The following is a 24,768-nucleotide window of genomic DNA, read 5'->3' on the forward strand; positions in this document are numbered from 1 at the left end:
ATTTTAAAAGTATAAATACCACAGTTGTGAATGATTAATCACATTCTCTAAGTATCTCACGGTTTTCACACATAAAACCCATTAGTATGCTGCATTTCATCATTTTAAAAATTATTTAAAATTGGCTGATTACTTCTGACAATGCTGTCATTTTAGTTTCTTCTGTGACATATTTTACACTGACAATTTCAGTTGCTAACTGAGCGGTACTAGTGATATTAAACATCTGTGACACAAAAAAAGTTGTACTCTGATCAAAATGTACAAATTTTTACAAAAAATAGTGTCTCAAGGTTGGTTGGATGGTTTGATGTTTAAAGCCACGCTCCAGCAATATTCCAGCTACATGACAGTTGTCTGTAAATAATCAAGTCTGGACCAGACAATCCAGTGATTGCATGGGTTACTGAAGATCAGTTCTAACCTGGATCTTCATGGGTCAATTTCTTAAGGAGATCCAATGACTGGGTATGACATATCTCATTATATATAATTCTTTTATCCAGTATTTCACTGAATGCTGACAAAGACCCAAATACTAAGCTGATATCTCAAATTGCTTTTAATAAATTATGTAAATAAATTTACAAAACATATCTCGCTAAATCACAGAAAATCTGTTTGCATGCCACAGCAACATGCTAAAGTGCGTACTGTCCCAAAACATCTGCAGAACTGTAGACACGGTTGCAAGCAATTGATCATTCAGTCGTCCACACACTCATGTACATAGTCATCCATAAAGTCAGTTATTGAATCATTAGTAAACACTTAAAAACATCTAATGAAAACTTGTAACCACTGCAACATTGATAAACAAACTGATTTCTCATGTTTCTAAGTCTTGTCATATGCCCCAATAAGCCAGAATCATCGATCCATACCCGTAATTTTCACGCTTGCTTGTTTATTGTCTATTGAAATGCTCTGTAATATTTAGCCATATTTGGGTGGAATGTAAAAGTACTTGACCAGATGAACCAGTGAGAGATGTAATCAACTTTTGAGGTTGCCAAGGAATTCTATCCAGTAAGTTATTGAGGCAAGACTACTTGATCCTAGTGATCAAATTACTTCTGTTAAGAAGCACAGATTTCTGACCCCAAACCTTACACGACCTATTGTTAAATTCCTCGTAAACATGGCATCATGGTGTCATCAATGTTTTATCATCAAGTCGTTTGTGCATTTCTAATGATACAGCTCATCAACATGTATGTATCCAAATCAAGAAAAGAGAAACACACACAAAAAACATTTGCTGTGACTGCAAGGAAATACAAATATGCCATACAGTCCTTTTCCACAAGTCAGATTGCAACATTCTCTTCCAATTACACCATATCGGTCCCATTAATGTGAATGGTCCAAATTTCAGATTCACAAAATGACTACCATGCATCATAGCAAGCTAATCCTTGTATGGATACTAAAGGAAAACCAGTAGTAAAATGTCTGTACCATGTTCCATACAAACCATGACGTCCGTATCAGTAGTAGCGTCTTGTGAAAGGAACACAACTGTACGTGAATAACTTCATTATGCCCATCATAAGACCAGACCCTGATTTCTCGAAACAAACTTAAGTTTTTATTCAAATTTCAAACTGAGGTTGACAGTTTGAAACAGCTGAATTCTACCTCAGCTGCATTTTTAATAATAACACCAAACATCTTATGCATTCTATTAACCAAAAACAAAATATCTGTTTTGTGTTTGAATTAATATCAATTTTGGTTCATTCTGGGGAAAGCGTTTTCTCAAACTTGACTAATAACTCTGACTTAAGTCAAAACTTAAGTTTGTTGCGATGAATCGGATCCTGATCTTAATGGAATGCTAGAAACTGACTTTAGAACACAAACTCCTTCAAGGACAGAAGGGAGTCTTTCCCATTACAGTTTCTATTCTTATGCCGTCTTTAAATCTTACTTCTGAGTTGAATAAATGTGTTCTTTTTTGATAACAAAATCACTATACGGTCAAGTCTCAATAATCCAACATTGTCCGTTGCACAGCAAATTACTGGATTAACAAATATGTTGGAATAAATAAATGAGCCTATATTACAATTATTAAATTTGTTATCTACAACCGTCACATAAATCTGATCCGTAGTTGGATTAAAAAGACTTGACTGTAGTTCCAAACATATCACTACAATGATGTAACTAATTAACATGTATCGGACATGTCTTCTTACATACAACAAGGATCCATCTAATCTAGGAAGGTTTTCTCCACAACTATTTCTAGTTTTATCAATGGTTTGATTGCTTACCCTAGTTTCTGGCGTCATCATACTTTCGAACAGCTGCCGAAACTCTCGTGGATTGTTCAGTTTCAGCTCCCTTGATGTTGCCAGAAATGATTCCACATCCTGCAAGGCTTGTTCCGCCCCTTGTTGGTTTTGGCACCGATCGATTGGCTGGCTAGCCAGAAGATCCACCCCTTTTGTGCACCACCTATTCGCCTAAAATGAAAATATGCCACTCCTTTATGATCTATGTTTGAGTGAGTTTAGTTTTATGCTGCACTCAGCAATAATATTCCGGCTATATGGTGGCGGTTTGTAAATAATCAAGTCTGGCATCGATCTGTGAAATGGGAACTGATAACGTGTCAACCAAATCCAAACACAATCATCTTAATCGCCTCTTACGGCAAGCATAGTCGCCTTTCGTGTCAAGCATGGGTTACTGAAGACCTATTCTACCCTGGACCTTCACGGGTCGATCAACATTGTTGTCAGAAGATCTAGTGAATGAGTTTAGTTTACGATGCTTTTAACAATGCTGCAACAATATCACAGCAGGGGATGCCAGAAAGTGGCATCTAAAATGTGTACTCATGTGGGGAATCAAACCCAGGTCTTCAGCATGACAAGCAAACACTTTAACCACTCGGCTACCTCCACCCCTTGATAGGAGGAGACTACTGATGGGATGAGAGGGTTGGATTTTGTGACAAAGTTGATTGCATGCCATGATGTCATTGACAGTTGCTCATAACATTGATCACTGGTTTGCCTCAACTAGGCTTCACCGATTGAAATCATATTACTCTGTTATTGTCATCTGCTGCATTAATCAACAATTTATTTTAATGTACTAACTGACTGAGTTTGGTCGGGCACTGCTTTAAGCAATATTCTTGCAGGGGGCACCAGAAATAGGCTTCACACATTGTACCCATGAGGCCATTCGAACCCTGGTCTTCGGTCTGACAAGCCAATGCTTTAACCACTTGGCTACCCTACCGCCTCCGGTTTCCTTATTTCTAAATGTAGATGTACCTACCTTATCAAGCCTGTCCTGCAGGTCATGTGACTTGCTGAGTATTTCTTGCCTGCGACGCAGCAGGTCCTTGTACTGCTGACACATGCGCTGCAGTTCGATGCACTTCGGACGAATGCTATCCACTGCATAGTGGTCGTCAAGGATCAGCTGTTCCCCATGAGCTCGCATCCTCTCGGCTTGCTCAAGTTCCTTCTGTAAAATATAATGAATGAATGAAAGAGTGAGTGAGTTTAGTTTCACACTGCCGTTAGCAATATTCCAGCAATATCACTTCATGGGACACCAGAAATGGGCGTTTCGACACATTGTACCCATGTGGGGTCTAAAGTAATCAAACTCCAGTCTTCAACATGACCAGCAAAACCCTCACACACTAGGCTACTGCCCTGCCTCAAATGAATGAATGAATGAATGAATGAATGAATGAATGTTCTAGATAGGTAAAAACAATGTCTGACAACAGAAGAAAATATTCCATTCAAAACTGTATTTCAAGTGCTAAGAACATTGTTGAGTAGAATTATTGATTTTCTGTTTCAGATCTGTTTGACGGCTCTGGAACTTTGATGGGTTTGAACTGGAATATCCCTGCTCTCAGTATGCAACTCACTTCTAAATAATATAATTTTCACTGCAGAATGAACAGTTCATTATGTCCCCAATGGGAAACAACACCATTCCACCAAACCAAAATACTTGTTTTATCTGTGTTCACTTCAAACAACTACTGTATTTCTCAAAAATACCATTTTATTCAGTATCCAGAAATTCTGTCACAGCTAAGGGAGATAATCACACATGACGGCAAGGTTTGCCACTAAAACATAACATGCTTTATTAATCATGTTCATTTTTCTATGGCTAAGTAGTGCCTGCATACAAACAGCAACCATAATGAAAAGGAAACATTTACAACAATAACAATTTAACTACTACAATATTTCTGCACAGCCAAATAAGCTTAATTTAATGTTCTTTTGATTTCGATGATTGTATTTCTCACACTATCAGAAAGTACATGTACTATCGATGTGCACAAGCAGCTTCAGTGGTAGGGTGAAGAAGTAAAAAGTTGTATTGAATATGGAAATCTGAAGTTCATTTCTATAAAGAGCAAAGAAGCATCAATATTATTAACCCAAGATTGTTAATCCCACTACAGATACAAAATCAACTGCCTATATAAAACATGCGGGAGCATTTGAGTGAAGAGATGGATGACAACATTATCCACTTGCTACAAGTCCTCTCCATGAGGTCACCTCAGAAAAGTTAGTAAAATCTGTCAAAAAGTGTATGTTCTCCTCTGTCAGACACATGAAATCATGGGAACGTACAAGCAATAATGGCAACAGACAGGCAATCATAGGAACAGAAGGCAATCTTGGGGGAAAAGAAGGCAATCATAGGAACATACGGGCAATCTTGTTAATAGAAAGGCTATCATGGGAACAGGCAGGCAATCATGGGAACAGAAGGCAATCTTGGGAACATACAGGCAATCACAGGAACATACAGGCAATCTTAGGAACAGAAAGCAATCTACAGAACATAGGCAATCAGGAAACATACAAGCAATCATGTAAAAAGACATGCATTCATGGGAACAAACAGGCAATCTTGGGAACAGACAGGCAAACCATAGGAACATACATGAATTCATGGGAACAGACAGGCAATCATGGAAACAGAAGGCATCTAGGGAACAGACTGGCAATCTTGAGAACATACATGATACAGACTATCATAGGAACATACAGGCAATCTTGGGAACAGACAATCATGGGAACTGAAAGGCAATCATGGGAATAGACAGGCAATCTTGGGAACATACAGGCAATCTTGGGAACATACAAGCAATCATGATAACATAAGGCAGTCATGGGAACATTCATTAAACCATCCAGGCAGTCATGGGAACAAACAGGCAATCATAACATATATGCAATAATGGGAACACACGGGAGCACATGACTGCAGAGGCAGACGACAACAGTATGAATACAACAGCTATCCACAAGGTCATCCCACTGAAGGTCAGCCAGATTTGTGAAGGTCATCCACACAGTGGTGGCAAGCTGCCTCACAGAGGTGCTGAATGTTGAGCTTGTGACCAGGTAGATGTAATCTCTGGCTTGAACCTGCTCACAGTTTGTGAGACTGAGTTGACAAATCTTGGACAAAGTGTTCAGAATTTGCCACCTAAACCAACTGAATTGTGACAAGGTGAAAGAATTCCTAGAATTGTAGGATTCTTCTGGTATTTTTTAATCCCATTTGCAAGACCAGGAATGTCATTCATTCTGATGAAGGCAAATGGCACCTACCCAGTAAAATGAATGGTTTTAAATGACACAGAAATATGTATGTGGGAAGCACAAATGTATAGAATGGGGTATACAAAATGCATACCGCATTCAAGGAATGTGCAATAATTTTAACAGAAACAATTTCTTGACTATTGATTTTACAAAGGCCTTGCATTGTCCAGCCTTTCAGGCATCCTATCATATGCCTTCTAATGCTCTTACAACCAGATCCAATTCTGAATCTCATTGATGACGAAGCTAACTTGCATATATTACAATCCACTGATACAAGTTACTCTGTTTATTCACCACCACACAACATCACACTGACGCGGCATGCTCATGAGGTAAAACACAGTCTTGCTCACATGTATCAAATAAAGTGCAGATATTTTGCAGTGATGTTAAATTTTAACTCACTCTCTCATCAGTATTAAAAACAAAGGATGCTGGGACCAACTTGCATATAAGGTCAACATTGCAATTCATTAATGTAATGAGGTAAAAACAAGCTAGCTAAGATTACCAAGCAACGTATTAGCAAAGTATGAAATAAGCCAAAAGGCCAGCAAGACATCAGGGCTGGTAACTTCAAATTGTTACGAGTACAAAATGGATTTAACCAGACCAGATACCTAGGTATGGTGAATTTACCATGATGTACCATGCTTCATCCAGGAAAGGAAACCGTCTTGAAATCACAGAACCCAAGATCAGCAAACACCTAATCACAAATCAAATACACCACCTTCCGATGAAATTCAGACGTATTTTACAACAAAGGTTCACCTTGCCATATGCCAACAGGAATCTCGATGGCCTTTTCAAACAAGGGAGTGTTACTTCTTTTCTTCAGACAAGTTCATTACTACGACGGATTACTGAAGACATGGTGTGCAAATTTGTCCTATCATTTCTCCCTGAAGCTGCAAATTATGTTACGTGTCCTGGACGACATTACAAGAAGTGAACGTTTTGAGGTTACCACAGAATGCTAATTCTTCCCTGACCAATGATAGCTTGGAGCAGAGTGTCCGAGACCTTTGCTTTTACACAACTACTTAGAAATTCTTGGAGTAAGTGAGCTGAGTTTTACTCCACTATTAGCAATATTCCAGCAATATCAAGAGTGGGGGTTTGTATTGTACCCATGTGGGAAAATGAACCCGTGTCTTCAGCAAGAGAAGAGAAAGATTTAACCCCAAGGGTACCCCACCGCCTGGAAATTCCAGAAAGGTGTCATGAAAGGTGTCATAAAAGGTGACTCTGCTTGTTGTAAGAAGTGACTAACCGGATTGGGTGGTCAGGCTCTCTGACTTGGTTGATAAGTCATTGCTTCCAAATTGCACAGATCAATGCTTATGCTTATGATCAGTGAACTGTCTGGCCCAGACTCGATTATTTGCTGCCATACAGCTGGAATATTGTTGAGTGAGGTGTAAAACTAAACTCACTCACTCACTCATTCAGAAGGGACAAAAACATATATCTCCAAAGGTTCTACAAGCTTCCAAAAATACCACATAATCCAGTCTTGAGCCCAAATATGTAACAATCTTGAGGACCTCACAAAAATATTACTACATCATTTCTGCCAACCTTTATCAGTTGATTAGTTCTTCAGTACAACATCTCATCCACACAACAGGGAACGGTAGGGTAGCCTCATGGTTAAAACGTTCATTCACCATGCCAAAGACCTGAGTTTGACTCCCACTATGATAATTATGGATTATTTCTAAAAGGTGAATGAAACTAAACTCACTCACACCTGTTCAGGTAACACCACACTCATCAATTTTCCAGCAATGTGGCAGCGTTCTGTAAATAATTCAATCTGGGTTTGGTGATCCAGTGATTGACATCATGAGCATCACTCTATATGATGACTATGATGATGTGTATAAAACTATCACACTCACTATACAGTGAAGGGATATATATAAATATCCAGGTCAATGACCTAGTGTGCAGTTCAATAATCCACCAAGGGCGTATACAATGTAGGCTAAATGACAACAACCATCACTTGTCATGTCTGACAGCTGTGACAGCAGAAATTGATTTCATACGCAAATATGTCCAATATCACCACTGCAGTATGGAATATAATAATTCATCTTAGATTCTTTTGTGTGAGTGAGTGAGTGAGTGAGTGAGTGAGTGAGTGAGTAAGTGAGTGAGAGTGAGTGATTTTGGTAATATGCTTTTAGCAATACTTGAGCGATATCACAGCAATGGACAGCAGACATGGGCTTTACACATTGTACCCATGTGAGGAATCAAACCCAGGTCTCAGTTAGATGAGCAAACACTAGAACTACTAAACACTGTGAATATCTGCATATCGGTGACAAAGAATATTCCAATTTTGTAGCCAACCAGTGTATTGGTGATTCATACAATCATAGTAAACAAGCTACAACTTATTATCTGTATTCAGTATGTAAGTCCCTACCACAATACACATATAATTTCTATCTCTAACAATCACTTTTACTCTCACCTTATCCCTTTGTTACTATTTCTAAAACATTCAACAATGTTTCGTCTGGATACCTGGTGTATGACACACTGAAGATTAAGATGGCAGTGTTGAAATACTCCACAGCCATAATAACAGATAATTACATCAGTGATGCTGATGTTCTTAAGGTGAAATACAATTTAGCTAAGATATATTGAATAAAGCCCTGTCATGCATCAATGGTCAACTATAGCATTAGGTAGTTATGGTCTGGTGGACTAAAAAGAGCCCATGTACATGATTAGAGCTCATAAAATATGCACCCTCACACAGAAGCTGAACACAAGAGGTCACGCAGGAGTAATGTTGATTGATTTTTTCTCATATATAGAGTTGTATATGGAAAAAGTTGGTGAATGTTCAAGGTAAAGATATATCAAGATGAACTATTACTGATCACACGGTCTTGAAATATTATATATACATATTTTTGATAGAGCGCTGAACCACCAATTAAAACTAGTCTAATTGTATCCTCTGGGTGGAATAAAAATCACCAAATTGGGGTTGTTTTCCCACTCTTAAAAAATGCAAATGAACCAAACATGAGGTCACATTTCCACCACACAAGCAATATTTCAGCTATATTATGGCTGCTAAGAATAAAAAAATAAACACAAAAAGAACACGTTATAGTTCACTTTAGATGTGACTCTCAGATCAGGTGACTACCATTTTAGCCAATCAGGATGAAAGGAACATTGTAAACTTTAATGATTCTTTTCAATTCAGACAATGAGCAAAATTTGCATTTATCTATTCATTGCCAGTTCTTATTCTATGAAGTTTAGGAAACAATTAGTTTTATGTTTGAGGACATCAGATTTGAAGAAATGCACATATGACAGCTGCTGTTATGGATCAATGACCAGAGAACTTAACATCTGCACACCAGCCACTGAAACTCAAAACCATATTTTTTTTAAGAAATACAGAATGTTTAAAAAACTGATTGAAAAATTATTTGAGTCAATTATGCCTGGATTTCCAAATATGAAAGAAAAATTCTGGGCTGATATCCACAATAAACAGACTGGAAAACATTTCATTATACAGTGATAGGGAATGTTCTCACTCTGCAATATAAGGACACAAACCATAAATATAATAGGACACAAAAGACATCCTTGACATACACCTCTGCTCCCTCCCCACCGACAGAGAATGATACTCATGAATGCACTACACTAAGAGAAAAGGAAAAAACCCCACATATTTGACTTACACCTCTACTCTTCCGAAGACAGATTCTCCACATGCTGCACTTAGTGAATAGGACACAAAACACATATTTGACTTACACCTCTACTCCTTCCCCACTGACAGAGTCTCCACACACTGCTCTTAGTGAACAGGACACAAAACACATCATTGACTTACACCTCTACTCCTTCCCCACAGACATGAGGTCATCAGAAGAGGACAAACAACATGTTAATGAAATAAGCAAACAAGGGAGGACAATATGCCAATATTTGACCACAATCAACCAACACACATGGTTAGTCCTTGTCCAAGATGTGAGTAAATATCATGGTGGAGGAACAGCATGGAATTCTTAGTAACAAAACAATGTCAGATTCATTTGTGGAGTGTTGACTGTCTGTTGTGCAGGTATGAAGCACATTAAGTCATGACCCTGCATTACCGTCACTTGATACTGCCAGCACTGCTGTGGACTGTGGAGCTAGGTAGTTTTTTAAGGCTAGATATATACAACATACATATGTATACATGTTCATGATGAGTGTTGGTATCTATTCCTTTGCCAATACATGGCTGGCTGTACCTGGTTGTACTTGGTGTCCCTGAGTTGCATAGTTGTACATTAATATACATGGATGTGCACAGATGTACTTGGCTGTTCCTGAATTGTATAGTTGTATTTCATTAAACATGCTTTTACATAGTTGTACTTTGTTGGACCTGAGTTGTATAGTTGTACATGGTTGAGCATAGGTGCACTTGGATTTCCTGAATTGTATAAAAGTACAAGATAATAAATGCTTTTATAACTTAGTTGTACTTCATTGTATTGGTTGTACCTAAGTGGTATTCATATATACATACATGGCAGTATATGCTTGCTACTACCTAATTTTACATAATTGCACAAATTTTTGAAGTAGCTGCAAAAGTGGAAGAAAATTATAGAAAATCTCATGTAGCAAAATCAAAACGTAGTAGTAGAGATATTGTAGCCATATGAACTTCTTTAGCCCATTCTTAAAACACTGGCTACAATGAAACTTATGAATTCTTAGGGCTACGAACATTTCAAGAATAAGGGCCCAGGTTTTAAACATAAATACATCTTATATGCAATCTTCCTACTTTTGTTTCAGAGGACAGAGGCAATTTCAATGTGATGGGAGTATCAGATGCCAGAATAATTGAATAAGGTCCTAAGTAAGATCATGAATTTTCCAATTTATCCCCACATCGGCCAAAAGCAATCACAAGAATAATCACTCCCATCCTGATGTCTAGGACAAGATCCTTACACTTGCTTATTGGTTCATCCATGGCATTGCACCTGTGTTTCTTCAAGAAGTCTATCCTTACATGCAAACAAGAATGCTATGTTCCTATAGTTCTAATCTGTTCTTTGTACCAAAGTAGAACCTCAAATCATTAGGCTACATGCCTTACCAGAACATGGCATCAGTCAAATGGAATTGCCTCCCTGATGAACTTAAGGCATGTCCAGCCCTTGAAAACTTTCAGTGTCATATCAAAACCTTTCGCCAAAAAAGACTCCCTGATGAACTTAAGCTGTGTCCAGCCCTTGAAATTTTTCAGTGTCATATCAAAACCTTTCTCTAAAAAAGCCTTTATATTAATTGTCTTCATTAACACTCTATTCAGAGTTCGCTCTATGCTTTTATAATATATATATATATATTCCATTTCAATATCAAACAAGTTCTTGACATGGCTGAAATATCACTGACAGTACATTAAATATTAAACCACTCACTCATCAAAAAACACATAAGTCAATTCCTCTACCATTGTCTACCAATGTATCATCACAACATTGTCAAATTTCAATAACCATTTAACCAAACCCCTAGTTAAACCCCTGGCAAAATAATAGAAACACTTCAAGAGCTCCTCACTGGGAAAATCAAATCTAATCATTATAGAACTAGTGCCATTAGGGTGTCCATACGTCCATTAGGGTGTAATCCATCAATCCTTATTTATGTCCTGAGTGGAATTAGATATTGTAGATGTTCTGCATGGGTTCACATGTAAGCTACAAGAACATTACAGCTGTGTTTGTTGCTGCAGGCTGGTCACCCCAGCTGACCTACTGACCTACTGATACACTCTGCAAGGTGTTCATGCTGTGTTGGCAATACTGTCTGTCAAGCTTAGGAACTCTTCATAATATATGACTGGAGGGGAGTGATGAATAACAGGGAGTGTTCTACTGGACACACAACTCAGATAATTGCTCATAGTAATCATTATTCCATCCCAAAACTCTCCTTGCTGTTCATCACATCAATGTTTAGTGGGGTGTAATTGGTGGTGATTTATAAAAGGGAGGTATTTAATGTTCTGGGGAGGTAGGGGAGTAATCATGAAGATGTCTCCTAGTATGGGTTAGACTGGTGTGAACCTCAGTTGATTTGATTATTATTTCTGCTTAGATATCAATTATTTCACTTTAAACATCAGACAGTTTGGACAAGACATCCACTGACATTATAGACATACTTCAGTTTAGAATTCTGAGAGTTCATTTCAGGCATCTAATAGTTCAGTTTAGACTTCTGAGAGCTCATTTTAGACATCTGATAGTTTACATTAGACTTCTGAGAGTTCATTTTAGATATCTGAGCATTCATTTTAGACACCTGATAGTTCACTTCAGACTTCTGAGAGTTTGTTTTAGACTTCTGTTAGTTCAGTTTAGACTTCTGATAGTTCAGTCTAGACTTCTGCGATTTCAGTTTAAACATCTGATAGTTTAGCTTAGACTTCTGAGTTTCATTTCAGACATGTGATAAGTTAGTTTAGACTTCTGAGAGTTCATTTTAGATGTCTGAGAGTTCATTTTAGACATCACATAGTTCACTTTTGACTACTGAGAGTTCATTTTAGACTTCTGTTAGTTCAGGTTTTAGACTTCTGATAGTTCACTTAAGACTCTAATAGTCCATTTGAGACATCTGTTATTTTACACATCTGATAGTTCATTTATAGTCACATTTCCTGCAGGAACATCTTTAATGGACAGGCAACTTCTTTATTGCAATGGATGTCACATTTTGATAGTGATCCAAACCATCAACACTTCTTTGATAACGTGGTTAGGATTTATACTGAAAAACAACATTTACTGCAATACAGAAGTTGTCTATCTATAAGAAGATGTTCTGGTTCATCATAGCTTCTAAATGCCACTTTAAAAAGTAGTCTAAACTAATACTCACGATTCAGTCAAAAAATCTTATCCTCAGTCACATTCAAGCGGGAGACAAAAATGGTTTTACCAGACAATAAACTTCTCAGAGCGATATGAAACAAACACTACTTTATGAAAAATCCAAATTAAACCAATGTCATATGAGTTCACAGACACTTAATTACAATATACACTAGTCATCAGTTCAGCCTCTGTTGTAAGAGGCGACTAACGGTATTGGGTGGTCAGGCTCACTAACTTGGCTGACACATGTCATTGGTTCCCAATTGATGCTCATGTTGTTATCACTGAATTGTCTGCCCAGACTCAATTATTTACAGTCCGCCACCAAATAGCTGGAATATTTCTGAATGCCCATAATACTAGACCCGCCCACATATAGCACATTAACATATACACAATATCACAATCAATAAAGGATATATACCAGTCACACCCATGTGATAACCACATTTAAATCATGTATATCACCTGAAGCATCTCATCTCATCAAAGGATCACAGAACTGACCACAGTGTTTGATGTTTGACCCCTGGTCAGTATCCTGCAGCTCCATTACAAGTCACTTACTGGGACATTACAGTTTTATATCCACTCAGTGGGATAACATCAGTGTAACACTGTCCACGTCCTTATCAATTTCAAGCTCCGTTTAACTTGTAGAGTCAGTGGACTTTGAAGGGTCAATTTACAGGCGGTACAACTCCCAGCTGGGTTCTGGTCTTTGAAGCCAAAGGATGGAGCTAAGCTGGGCAAAGCCAATGATTATGTGTGTGATAAAGCTTGACTACTGATATTAATGATACACTCCTCAAAGTCACCACAAAGTGCCCCCTGGCCACAAAGTGACCAAGAGTTAATAGTTGCTGTGCAAGGAGAGGAAATATTTGCATCATGTTATGACCGATACTGGCACTAAGATCCAGAAACGTGTTTGTCTTTATAAATGTACATCTTCAAAATACAAGACATAAAAATACAAATTGTAAACCAAAAGTCACTGTGTTCTGTAATATGATTGGTTGAAAAACATGATCAAATGGTATTAGATTCACGGAAACTGCAAGACCATTCACTGCGTATTGACCTCGCAAACAATTGTTTTGTTGAGTCATCAACAGTGGTGACGTCATTCAAATCATATTGTGACGTAAAGTCAAAATGACGTCACAAATGAGCAACTCCAGACGCTACCATGGGAACCAGCTGAAACAGCCTGCTGATGACACTTCACTGCTGTACCCCTACTCGATGTAAACTCGAGTGCAGACAGTAAAACCCATTGGTTTACTTTTGTGTTTACAATGTCATAAACATGTCGAAGCATGGGAATGTTTCATTTGAAACCTCCAGCTGACACCGTTGGTTCCAAATGCATTCCCATTCTTCAAATACTCAATAACACCCGGAAATTGGCCAACACATGATGTTTATCTCCTAATTGTGCCCAGACCAAAGCTTAAATTAAGTGAACCAGTAGCAGCAAGGCAATCACAACATGACCAATCAGTACGGATACTTTATAAAACTTTCACACAATAAACCTGTTTTTGGATAGTTTATAACTCTTTGAATATAAAATGTTGTTTAAATCCCTTGGTAAGTCATTTAAAAGTCATAGCAATTATGAAAGCAAGAATTGTATGGATGTCAACTTACAGTGAAAAACAGAACAGTCCAAAGTATATCTGTACTCCTTCATCAGGTGAATGAATGTCAGGTCCATCACAATAAAGAACTTGACATCCATAAATGTTTTGCATTTATGTGTATCACTTCAAAGACTACATACTAATTATGATAATTATATGTGGAATGTACAAAACCAAACCAATATGCTCATGATGTTAATCACTGGATTGGCAAGCCTAAATTCAATTAATTAGAGACTACTGTCATAAAACTGGAATCTTGAAGTTGCGGCATGAAAAACAAACAAAATCTAATGAATATTCACAACAAGAAAGACCACCCTTAATCTTAAACAGTTCATGAATATTTAGCTATGACCTGTTTTCAATCATATAATCATGCAAGACGTGACCTGCTAGGAAATTACCTTAAGCTTCCAATGACATTACCAATGTCACGTATTATTCCTCTTGGCTCAGTGACAAGAAACACACCATAAAATATAAACTGCTTTCATCAAACAGACTTGTAGAAATTTTACCTTAATGACATTTGCATCCAATACTTAAAGATTCATGTACTTGTAATCAATTAAAGCTTCGAATCCAGTGCTCAGCTTTAAATGATATCTTAATTACTTAAGTATTAGCTTTTATTTCATTTTCTGTTTTACAAATGTTTTGGTTCATGTATCTGTACATGAGTGTTGAAACTGGTAACCTTTACATAGTCCTTTACGACAATCAATATCAATAGTGACATTGTTGTATCTATATGAGTCATACAGCCTATAAAGGGACAGACCACATTTTCTGAAACCTGAATCTCCATGTACAGTGTTGACAACCAGCCTGTAACTCAATACCAAAAGGTGAAACTATTGATTGTTTTATCACTGTTGTATGGAGTCTGACCTTTTAACATTTTGACATCATTTATCAATATTTCATGTTTCATTGTAGAAGTCATGTTGTAACTGTGTACAAAGGTGGACAAAGGACACAAACGGTATGTGCCATTATGCTGACTGACTGACTGACTGACTGACTAACTGACTGAGTTTGGTTTTATGCTGCTTCTAGCAATATTCTAGCAACATCACAGCAGGGGACACCAGAAATGGGCTTCACAAATTGCACCCATGTGTGGAATCAAACCCAGGTCTTCGGCCTGATTAGCCAATGCTTTAACCACTAGGCGACCCCACTGGCCAATGTGCCATTATAAGGATCAATGGATGGTTTATGTCTGGTGCACATGATGTCTATATGAATATCTAAAGGTCTTTGGAGAGAGACGCATTATTTCTATCCAGCAAACCTGCGTGTCATGCAAGCATTTATATATGTGAAGAATGAAATATTTAAATAAACTTTGACAATATAACTAAGTTACTTGTCATCAGCAAGCAATAATCAACTATTCGATTACAATTACTGACCATGGTCTATCTTATCATCACTAATCACCAGGAAAAATGAAAACATGTTGTGGTTCAGATTACAGCTTCTCAAAATTAAGGGTTAGCAAGTAGGAATATTTCTTTTTACCTTTTCTTTAGAAATAATGTACAAACTAATAACACTTTTATCAATGTGTACTTGTGGTTTTATGTAAGCTTGGAGCCATGATGTCAATTTTCTCTGTGAAAATGACCGATGTAAAGAAATATGGTATCTGAAAGCTTGTTTTTTTTATAACACTTAAAACAACTAAGCTTATCACCTCGTATCATCACCCTCAAACATCATCCCAGCATCTCACCTCATGCCATCACCCTTAAACATCATCCCAGCATCTCATCTCATGTCATCAACCTCAAAACTCACCGCGTGTCATCACCCTCAAATATCTTCCAAAGCATTTCACCCTGTGCCATCACCCTCAAACATCATCCAGCATCTCACCTCATGTCATCACCCTCAAACATCATCCAGCATCTCACCTCATGCCATCACCCTTTAACATCATCCCAGCAACATGACTCACCTCATGTCATCACCCTCAAACATCATACCAGCATCTCACCTCATGTCATCACCCTTAAACATCATCCCAACATCTCATGATCTCACCTCATGTCATCACACTCAAACATCATCCCAGCATCTCACCTCATGCCATCACCCTTAAACACCATCCCAGCATCTCACCTCATGTCATCACACTCAAACATCATCCCAGCATCTCAACTTGTGTCATCACAGTCAAATATCATCCCAGAATCTCACCTATGTCATCACCCTCAAATATAATCCCAACATCTCACCTTGTGTCATCACAGTCAAATATCATCCCAGAATCTCACCTATGTCATCACCCTCAAATATAATCCCAGCATCTCACCTTGTGTCATCCACCTAAAACATCATCCACCAGCCTCCACACCCCATTCTCTATCCTTTACAATAGAGCTTCACCAATGCTCCCAAAGGACCCCTTCAACCAACAAAAGCAGCCCCTTAGATATCGTCTTTCCTTCTCCCATGACCAGAGAATGACTTACCCTACAGTGAGCAGCGTTCACATGGAACAAAAGTAATGTAAACCTGCTGGGTCAACATATATCTCCACAAAAAACTGATGGAATTTGAAAACACATACAACAGACAGGAAGCAAGATGCTCCATTGATTCTCATACGTGATGTCATTGTAAGGCTGTCATAAAGCTCTCATGAAGAATTCCTGAGTGAGAGATCACATGGGAAAGTAAGGTACACAAACTATCAAGGCATATGGATGCAGCTGTCAACAGGAGTGAGTGAGTGAGTGAGTGAGTGAGTGAGTGAGTGAGTGAGTGAGTGAGTGAGTGAGTGAGTGAGTGAGTGAGTGAGTGAGTGAGTGAGAGTAATGTCCATCATAGCAATGTTCTAGTAATATCACGGCAGGGGACACCAGGAATGGGCATCACAAAATGTACCCAAGTGGGGAATCAAACCTGGGTCTTCGGCATGACCAATAAACACTTTAAACCATGGACTACCCTACCACCCCTAAACAGGCCTCTCATAAAAAAACACAATCTCATAACATTTTCAAGTAAGTAAATAAGTAAATAATAGAACAGAAATAGAAAACCAATAGAATTTTAATATCAGTTTCATATATTTTATTATTTTTACTCTTTTTTCTTATTCTTGGTAAAATATGGCCAGCCAATCCACAAAACAAGAAAACAACTTGGTGTGGTCTTACAAATGTTTCTTGGTGGTGTTACACGTTGGAAACTTTTAAACACCAAATTTTCACCATAGCAGTCAAACCTGTAATGACATCTGCTCCATAACACATGCTTGTGATAAAGTCAGAATTATACAGCAGGCTCTACCTTTAACTGAACTTTCTTATCACCATAGCAACAGTGTTGTCACTTTCAATATAACATGAATTTCCTTTCAATGATTAATTAATATCATTGCTGTAATGATATCAAAAATCAAACATATTGATGATGTACACAAAGGTCAAAATGATAATTCCAATTAACGAAACTTTGAAAACATCTAGATATTCAGCTTAACACTAAGCTGGCATGTGATGTTCCATAAAAACTTGATCATTTTGACGACTGCAATAAGAGTCTCTAAAAACCTGTGATAAACACATACACCTAATTCCCTTGTGACATCATTTCACTTCTGTTTTGTAAAAGGTGCTTTGGAGCAGCGTTAATATAAGCCATATGGCTTGTTCGCCAATCCACATTTCAATTTGGAAATAAAATATGTTTAAACCACAGCTAATTCCTTATAGCTACAAGGAGATTCAAATTATCGACTGATTTCTAAATGAACTCAAACTCTATCCTTACGTACCAGTTCGTTTAAAGTTTGACGCTATTTAAATCATGGTTTAAATACCCTACCAGCTCTACCATTAAACTGAAAAATTAAATGAAAAAGCAATTGCGCTTTTAAAATTCCACTAAGAAATATGTGAACTGTTAATAAAAGTCATATGCTCTGCAACATAAATAAAGAACAAATCTTCTTTCATACAACTTTGTCTTAAAAAGCCCCACCACTAGAAATCATACTGCTTCTTTTTTACAAAATTAACCTCCTTATGAAAACACAGGAAAATTTTGTGAATTTTGGGTCAAAAGTCTGTACCCCACTAAAAACATTTACCTTTGTACATATTTCAGTGCGCAATATCTAGTTACGTTAGAAATACACAGTTAGTGCAGACAATATGACATTAATGCGAAATACTTAATTCTAAAATAATGATCAGACATGAATGTTATTGCATACAGATAATTGTCCTCAGAAAACCTTGTGGCATTAGGGAGAAAAGCATAAAATAAAATGACCAATCAAAGTGATATTCCTTCTAAACACTAGAAGTATCTTATTTGGGCCAATTAATGACGTGCATTTGAGGCAAAACACATTCTAAAAAAATACATCTAAGTTTACACTTTTGGTAAATAAAAACATTAGGATTTTATCTTTTTGACATGTTTGAGATGGGAAAACGAATTTTTATTGGTTATTTTTCATATTCTTGAAAACAAAAAGACAGACAGCTCCATAAAACAATACAATCGGCCAAACCAAATAAAAACCTGAGGTACAGTTTACAAATAGCACCTAGTGTGAAACAAGCTGTCTGTCACTGGAAAGCCATAGGTCACATGTAATCTTACCAAGACCTGTCACACAGCTACCCTCAGGGATAAACCTGTTCTTTTTATCCAAGAAGGAAAATCAGCTTACTACCAGACTCCTGCACATGATGTACTGGTTTGTATTTTAAGCAGCTCTGTTGCTCATTTCAGACACAAAAACTGGCAGTAACTCAAATTAGACTTTTCCTGACACAGCCAAACATGTCATATTCATTGCAAGGTGTTAAAACCCTTGAAACATACCAATATGAACAGCAAAAATTAAAACTGTGATGTTCAAATAGCTTTGAGAAAAAAATCAAGTAGAATATTGGATGCATATGATTATTTGAAACATTTTTGATACTTAGAAAGGAAATAATATTATGATAAAAAAAAAAACATCACTTGATATAATAAGAAGGGATAATTCATAAACATTCATATTTCTGACTCTCAGTTACTTCAAATGACAGGCATACTATCGGAAAGATACACCCTGACCACACGAATGAAGAGAAATTTCCATGGAGGATAATTTGTATGAAATTAAATATTTACAATTCAGAAGTCATTTTCACACACATCTTCTAATGGTAGTATGGTACATCCACTGGTATGTATGTGATCAATCATATGAAATAGATGTTGTAATTCAGATGCAATGAAATATATGAGCCCTCTCAAGAAATGAACAAGCTGACAATACTGCCTTGATGACAAATTGCCCTTCCTTTCAATCCCTATACAGGTACAACTACAAGCAGAGTGAGGTCAATGTGACTTCACCTGCAAATATCACTCTTTCACCAAGAACTAAACACTGTCCATCAACGAACTCCTACCATCAGCACCCTACCTGTTTTATGTATTCCTGGTTATACATTTCATCAAGGTAATCCAACGAACTGAGAAAAACTCGGATACAAACGATCACATTTTCACACACAACCATCCAGACGCTAAAGCACAGGTAGGGTTCCTTCGATCAACTTCCTGTGACAATACCAGAGGCCCTGTAAGGGTTGTAATAGGTGAAGAGCCCCGTGAAGGTGATTTCTACAGGGGTTTTGTCTGAATATAGTCATGAATATTTGTTAAAATCATTTCACATTTAATTACATGATTAAAATAATAAAAGGCATGGATATGTTTTGATTTTTTTTCTCATCTAATGTTTAATGATTATTTATCCCACACCTTCATGACAAAATGATTTATTGTAATTAGGCCTAAATATTGGATTATTACTTTGAAATATTTTTTAATATGATTCCAGACTACAATAATTTAAAACAAAATTAACATATAATATCATAGATTTATAATCACAGTAATTTCTATACAATAATATTCTGGTTTGGCAAAAGGCTTACCCAGCCCCTAATCTAAACAGTTCCCTAAGTGCAGAGTCTCCTTAAGCTACATTGAAAGGTACTAATTGCAATCCACCCATCTAACCCTTAGAATATTACAAACCCCAAAGGAGGCCCCTTTCTTATGGGGACCTTGCAAGGTGATCAGCCAATGGGGTGTCACCTTGGTAGAAAATACAGCTGAGCCTTTCTTGAGAGCCGGAAATCGCGACACACTAAACAGACTCAAGGCTACAAAACGACAGAAAGAGGATCAGGGTAGAGGATTATACGGGGTCATTATACGAGGGCAGGGGAGCAGAGAGTGTGGAGTGGGAAAAGGGGTATGGGGTTGGGAAACAGATATGGTATATAATATGAAAAGGGTGGGGTGAGCATAGGTGTGATGCAGGAGGAAGGAATGGGGCAGGGGGAGGAAAAGAGAGAGAGAGGAAGACAGAGAGAGGGAGCAAGACACAGAGAGAGAAGGTGGGATAGACAAGTTGATAAGTGAGTACAGGAATGAGTAAGTAAGGGAGTGCAACAGTTAGAGAGGATGGTGGGTAAGTAGGGAACTGGGGTGAGGGGGTGAGGGGTAGGATGTGTCAGTAGGGGGTTATGCTAAGGGGTAACAATAATTCACAGTTTGGGTCAGCACTTTAAAGAATAGGGATTAAAAGGAGTTAACTTTTAAATTGTCTTATGAGGCAACTACGGTTTTGGATCGGTGGAACAGGTGAGGTTGGAAGGGGTGTGGTTTATAGGGTAGGGTGGGTTTCATTGGCCTGGGGAGACTTTCTGTTCAGTGTTACTGGACATTATGTGTATGTAGTGTATCACTTAACACCTGTTTGTGGGATTTCAGGGTAATTCTAGCAGGGGTAAGCACATGTACATCTGAACAAGACAAGAGGTGAACAAGTGAACAAACACATCCAGGAAGGAGCATACAAGTTGAGAATTGGAGAAAAATTTATGTTATTTAAATATTCAACTGACTAGTAAAGGAAAATCAATGGATACACACCCAAAACAAGTAGGGTACATTTGCACTTTGCATTTCCATTCTGTCGCTCACAGTGGTGGACTCCTATCCATTCATTTCCCATCTGTCAACATCCTCACATTATGAGCTTGACAAGTCTTGTTAATGGTCATACAGTTTTTCCCATATCACATTAATAAACACACACACCCACACACCCACACACACACACACACACACACACACACCCACACACACACCCACACACACACCCACACCCACACACACACACACACACACACACACACACACACAAATAAATACGAAATGACAAACTTGGGGATGGGTTGACTCAGAATAACACGGAAACACTCACTTAACTTATTTTTTTACTCTTGATGATGTAACAAAAGATGGTTGCTTTTTTTCCAGTCTAAAAACATTTTTCATTTTTTACACCTATTCCATGGGAAATCAAATTCAAGGCTACATGACTTTCCTAGGATTTCAAGACTGCTGTCACTTTTATCAATTCTAACCTATCAGCCTGTTCAGCCTGTACAAACAAACTGCAATCATTACATTTACAGAGGATACAAAATGACCTTCCGTGTAATACCATTTTTATTATACGAGTTCACGATTTGTTATCAAAAGAGCGAAAGCAGGTCTGATATAAAATCTTTAATGAGTTTAATGAAAATGTTATTTCATGGAAGCGAGTTTACTATTCTGCTTATTACTCGCCAACATAAATGACAGAAACTGCGGCGAAATTGCCTACAGTGTGACTCTCCATGTGGAAAGGAGGTCTATTAAACTTGCGACGACATTAGCATTGTGGCATCACAACTTAGAGCCATTTGATGTCATACATCAAGCGGTATTACACTAGTGTAATATTGCTGTGAAAATATTACGTTGCACGTTCTTACACAGTAAGTAATAACAGTTTGTATTACATGTATATACACTCCATTATGACTTAAAATAAAACAAAAAATTCTATAACAATTTATAGGATTCATTTGAACAAAGTGCAAGATCATGAGTATATTTTACGTTTCAAATATAAATAATTTTACTGCCAAGATTCATGAATGGTTCATTAAGAAAACTGAGGAAACAATGTGACACAATTTCAATATTTACTCCTCTTTCTTCATAGCTGACCTATTTGAATCAGGTGTTTTCACAGTTAGTGGATGATCAGAGGATAAACATCAAACATGGCCGATGCTGCCTTATATCAAATCTAACAGATTACCAATACATGTCCGTTTCAGCAATCCAGCAAACGGAAGCAGGAGGTAAAGGTATGCTTATCTCATTACAACACCGAAGACCTCATTTCCTTCTGGAAGTCACCTGATAATGGACACATCTATAAAGATGCAGCAAAAACCATGAAGGTAAAAAATGTAATTTTGAGAATAATTCATTTTTTCAATCAGAATTAGACAGTTACAGAACAACATGAGTCAGGGTCAGGCACAGCCAGTGTCAGCTGTAGTCACATTAAGGGCACCCTCGGTTACAGTCATAACCTCAGGCACCCTCAGTTACACTCACAACCACTGGCACCCTCGGTTACAGTCAAAACCACAGGCACTCAATTACAGTCACAACCACTGGCACCCTTGGTTACAGTCATAACCTCAGGCACCCTCAGTTACACTCACAACCACTGGCACCCTTGGTTACAGTCAAAACCACAGGCACTCAATTACAGTCACAACCAATGGCACCCGTGGTTACTATCACAACCACAGGTACCTTCATTTACTGTCACAACCACATGCATCCTTGTTAGTCACAACCACAGGCACCATTGTTACAGTCACAACCATGTGCAACCTTGTTACAGCACCCACAGGACTGACACCAATATCCATAATGGGGTAAACTATCAAAGAGATATGGTTATTATGAAAATTTATAGGTGTTACATCAATTTCATAATTTCACTCATTCATTCATTTATTCATTCTAATCAAGATATGACTGAAATATTGCCAATGTGGCTTCAAACCCCAACTAACTCACTCACTCACTCATTTATCTGCACCAACTCTATATACTTGCACACAGGATGCACACTTTTCTCTGCACAAAAAACAGTGACAGTGCCCATTAGTGTAAAGAATTCTTTTGTCAAGAGTTTTACATTTACCTATGTCATTCATCATTTTGTAAACACATACAAATACCATTCAATTCTGCAAGAAAAAAAATTCCATTTTATTTAAATGGAAAGCAACCGACTTAATGACAAGAAATCCATACCACCATGCATAGTCAGATCTTTACAATGTTCATATCCTGACTGTTGTCAATATACATGGCCTCGCATGTTCATTTCACAATGGACGACCAATAACATGAGCCTAATAGGAGTCACACATGACATGAGCTGAAATAAAGCTGCCTGGACTCATAGATGGAGCTATGACAGCATGTACACACCTATACATATTGTCCTTCACTATTGATGTCCTGAAATGTACGAGACTACATTCCTGACAACCTATCACATCACTGTGATTGCCGACATGATCTGTATTTTGCATGGTCAATTTCACATTGAAGACATCTGAACTTACTGCTGCTCTATGAAATGGAAGTTAAACACATGTATATTATAAACGGAAGGTATTTAAGTGATATATTATAATTAAGTGATGAAGAAACAAGTTGTTTACTTTCTGTGAGGTCATGAATCATAGTGGATGACTATGTCAAAAATGGAGAGGTTAAACAAGTACTTTTATCACTTCAGCATCTGTAAAAAAATATTTTTAGTGTAAATATTTAATTGTTGAAGCGACATCATTAACCCAAGTTGAGTTTGTATATTAGTACCTTGCAAAATGTCATTCATTCATATTTTTTCTGTTTTCTCATATTGTTTGTGTAAATGCCATTTTATTGAACATCAACAGTTATTTTGTGTTAAACTATCATCAGAAACAAAAGTACAATTTTTTTGTATTTGTGTTTATCTGTTAAAATCTGTCCTAGTGAGTGAGTGAGTGAGTGAGTGAGTGAGTGAATGAGTGAGTGAGTGAGTGAGTGAGTGAGTGAGAGGTCACTTTGAACATTTGTCTTTCATCACAGTATCAATAAAAAAGAAAATGGTGAAACAATGAAATGTGAAAGAAAATTACTTAAATTCTTCAAATGAATCAATCCACAAACTGTAGTTTCAAATAGGAGAAATTAGTATTTCCTAAACCCAAACAGGTCTCCAAGCAGCTAATAAACACATGAGGACAGACTCAAAGACTATCAGGAGACAATGGCGCTAGTTATGATACGTACCGTCTGGACAAACAATGATGGGACAATTGAGGTTGACCCTCGCCACTTCCGACTTAATGGCATCTTGTCATCTTACAGAAACAACACAACCCTTTTGCCTACAATGCCAGTGATGACCTCAAACAACCTGAGGTACCAGCTCCTGTTCATAAGGATGGGTTCAGGCACGCCCCGATACCCTTTGTGGGGAATGCTAGACACCCTAACAAGCATGAATGACCTCTGTTGAGGCTGCGATGACCTCAATCTTGTAACATTGTCGTTAAAGTTTTGTGCATGATCACA

At 37.6% G+C, this 24,768-nt stretch overlaps 1 protein-coding gene across 3 annotated transcripts in view; it reads right to left on the reverse strand.

Moving 5' to 3' along the window:
- The window catches only part of LOC137281661 (guanine nucleotide exchange factor DBS-like), a 149,258-nt gene that overhangs the window by 34,730 nt on the left and 89,760 nt on the right, over positions 1-24,768 (reverse strand). For all 3 annotated transcript variants that reach the window (XM_067813047.1, XM_067813045.1, XM_067813046.1), the window contains exons 10-11: positions 3,301-3,492; positions 2,283-2,474 (exon numbers count right to left, since the gene is read on the reverse strand). In XM_067813047.1, coding sequence (XP_067669148.1) covers positions 2,283-2,474; positions 3,301-3,492 — 384 coding nt within the window. The remainder of the gene's footprint in view (positions 1-2,282; positions 2,475-3,300; positions 3,493-24,768) is intronic.

The sequence above is a fragment of the Haliotis asinina genome, chromosome 4 (assembly GCF_037392515.1).
Source record: "Haliotis asinina isolate JCU_RB_2024 chromosome 4, JCU_Hal_asi_v2, whole genome shotgun sequence".
NCBI classification, from domain to species: domain Eukaryota; kingdom Metazoa; phylum Mollusca; class Gastropoda; order Lepetellida; family Haliotidae; genus Haliotis; species Haliotis asinina.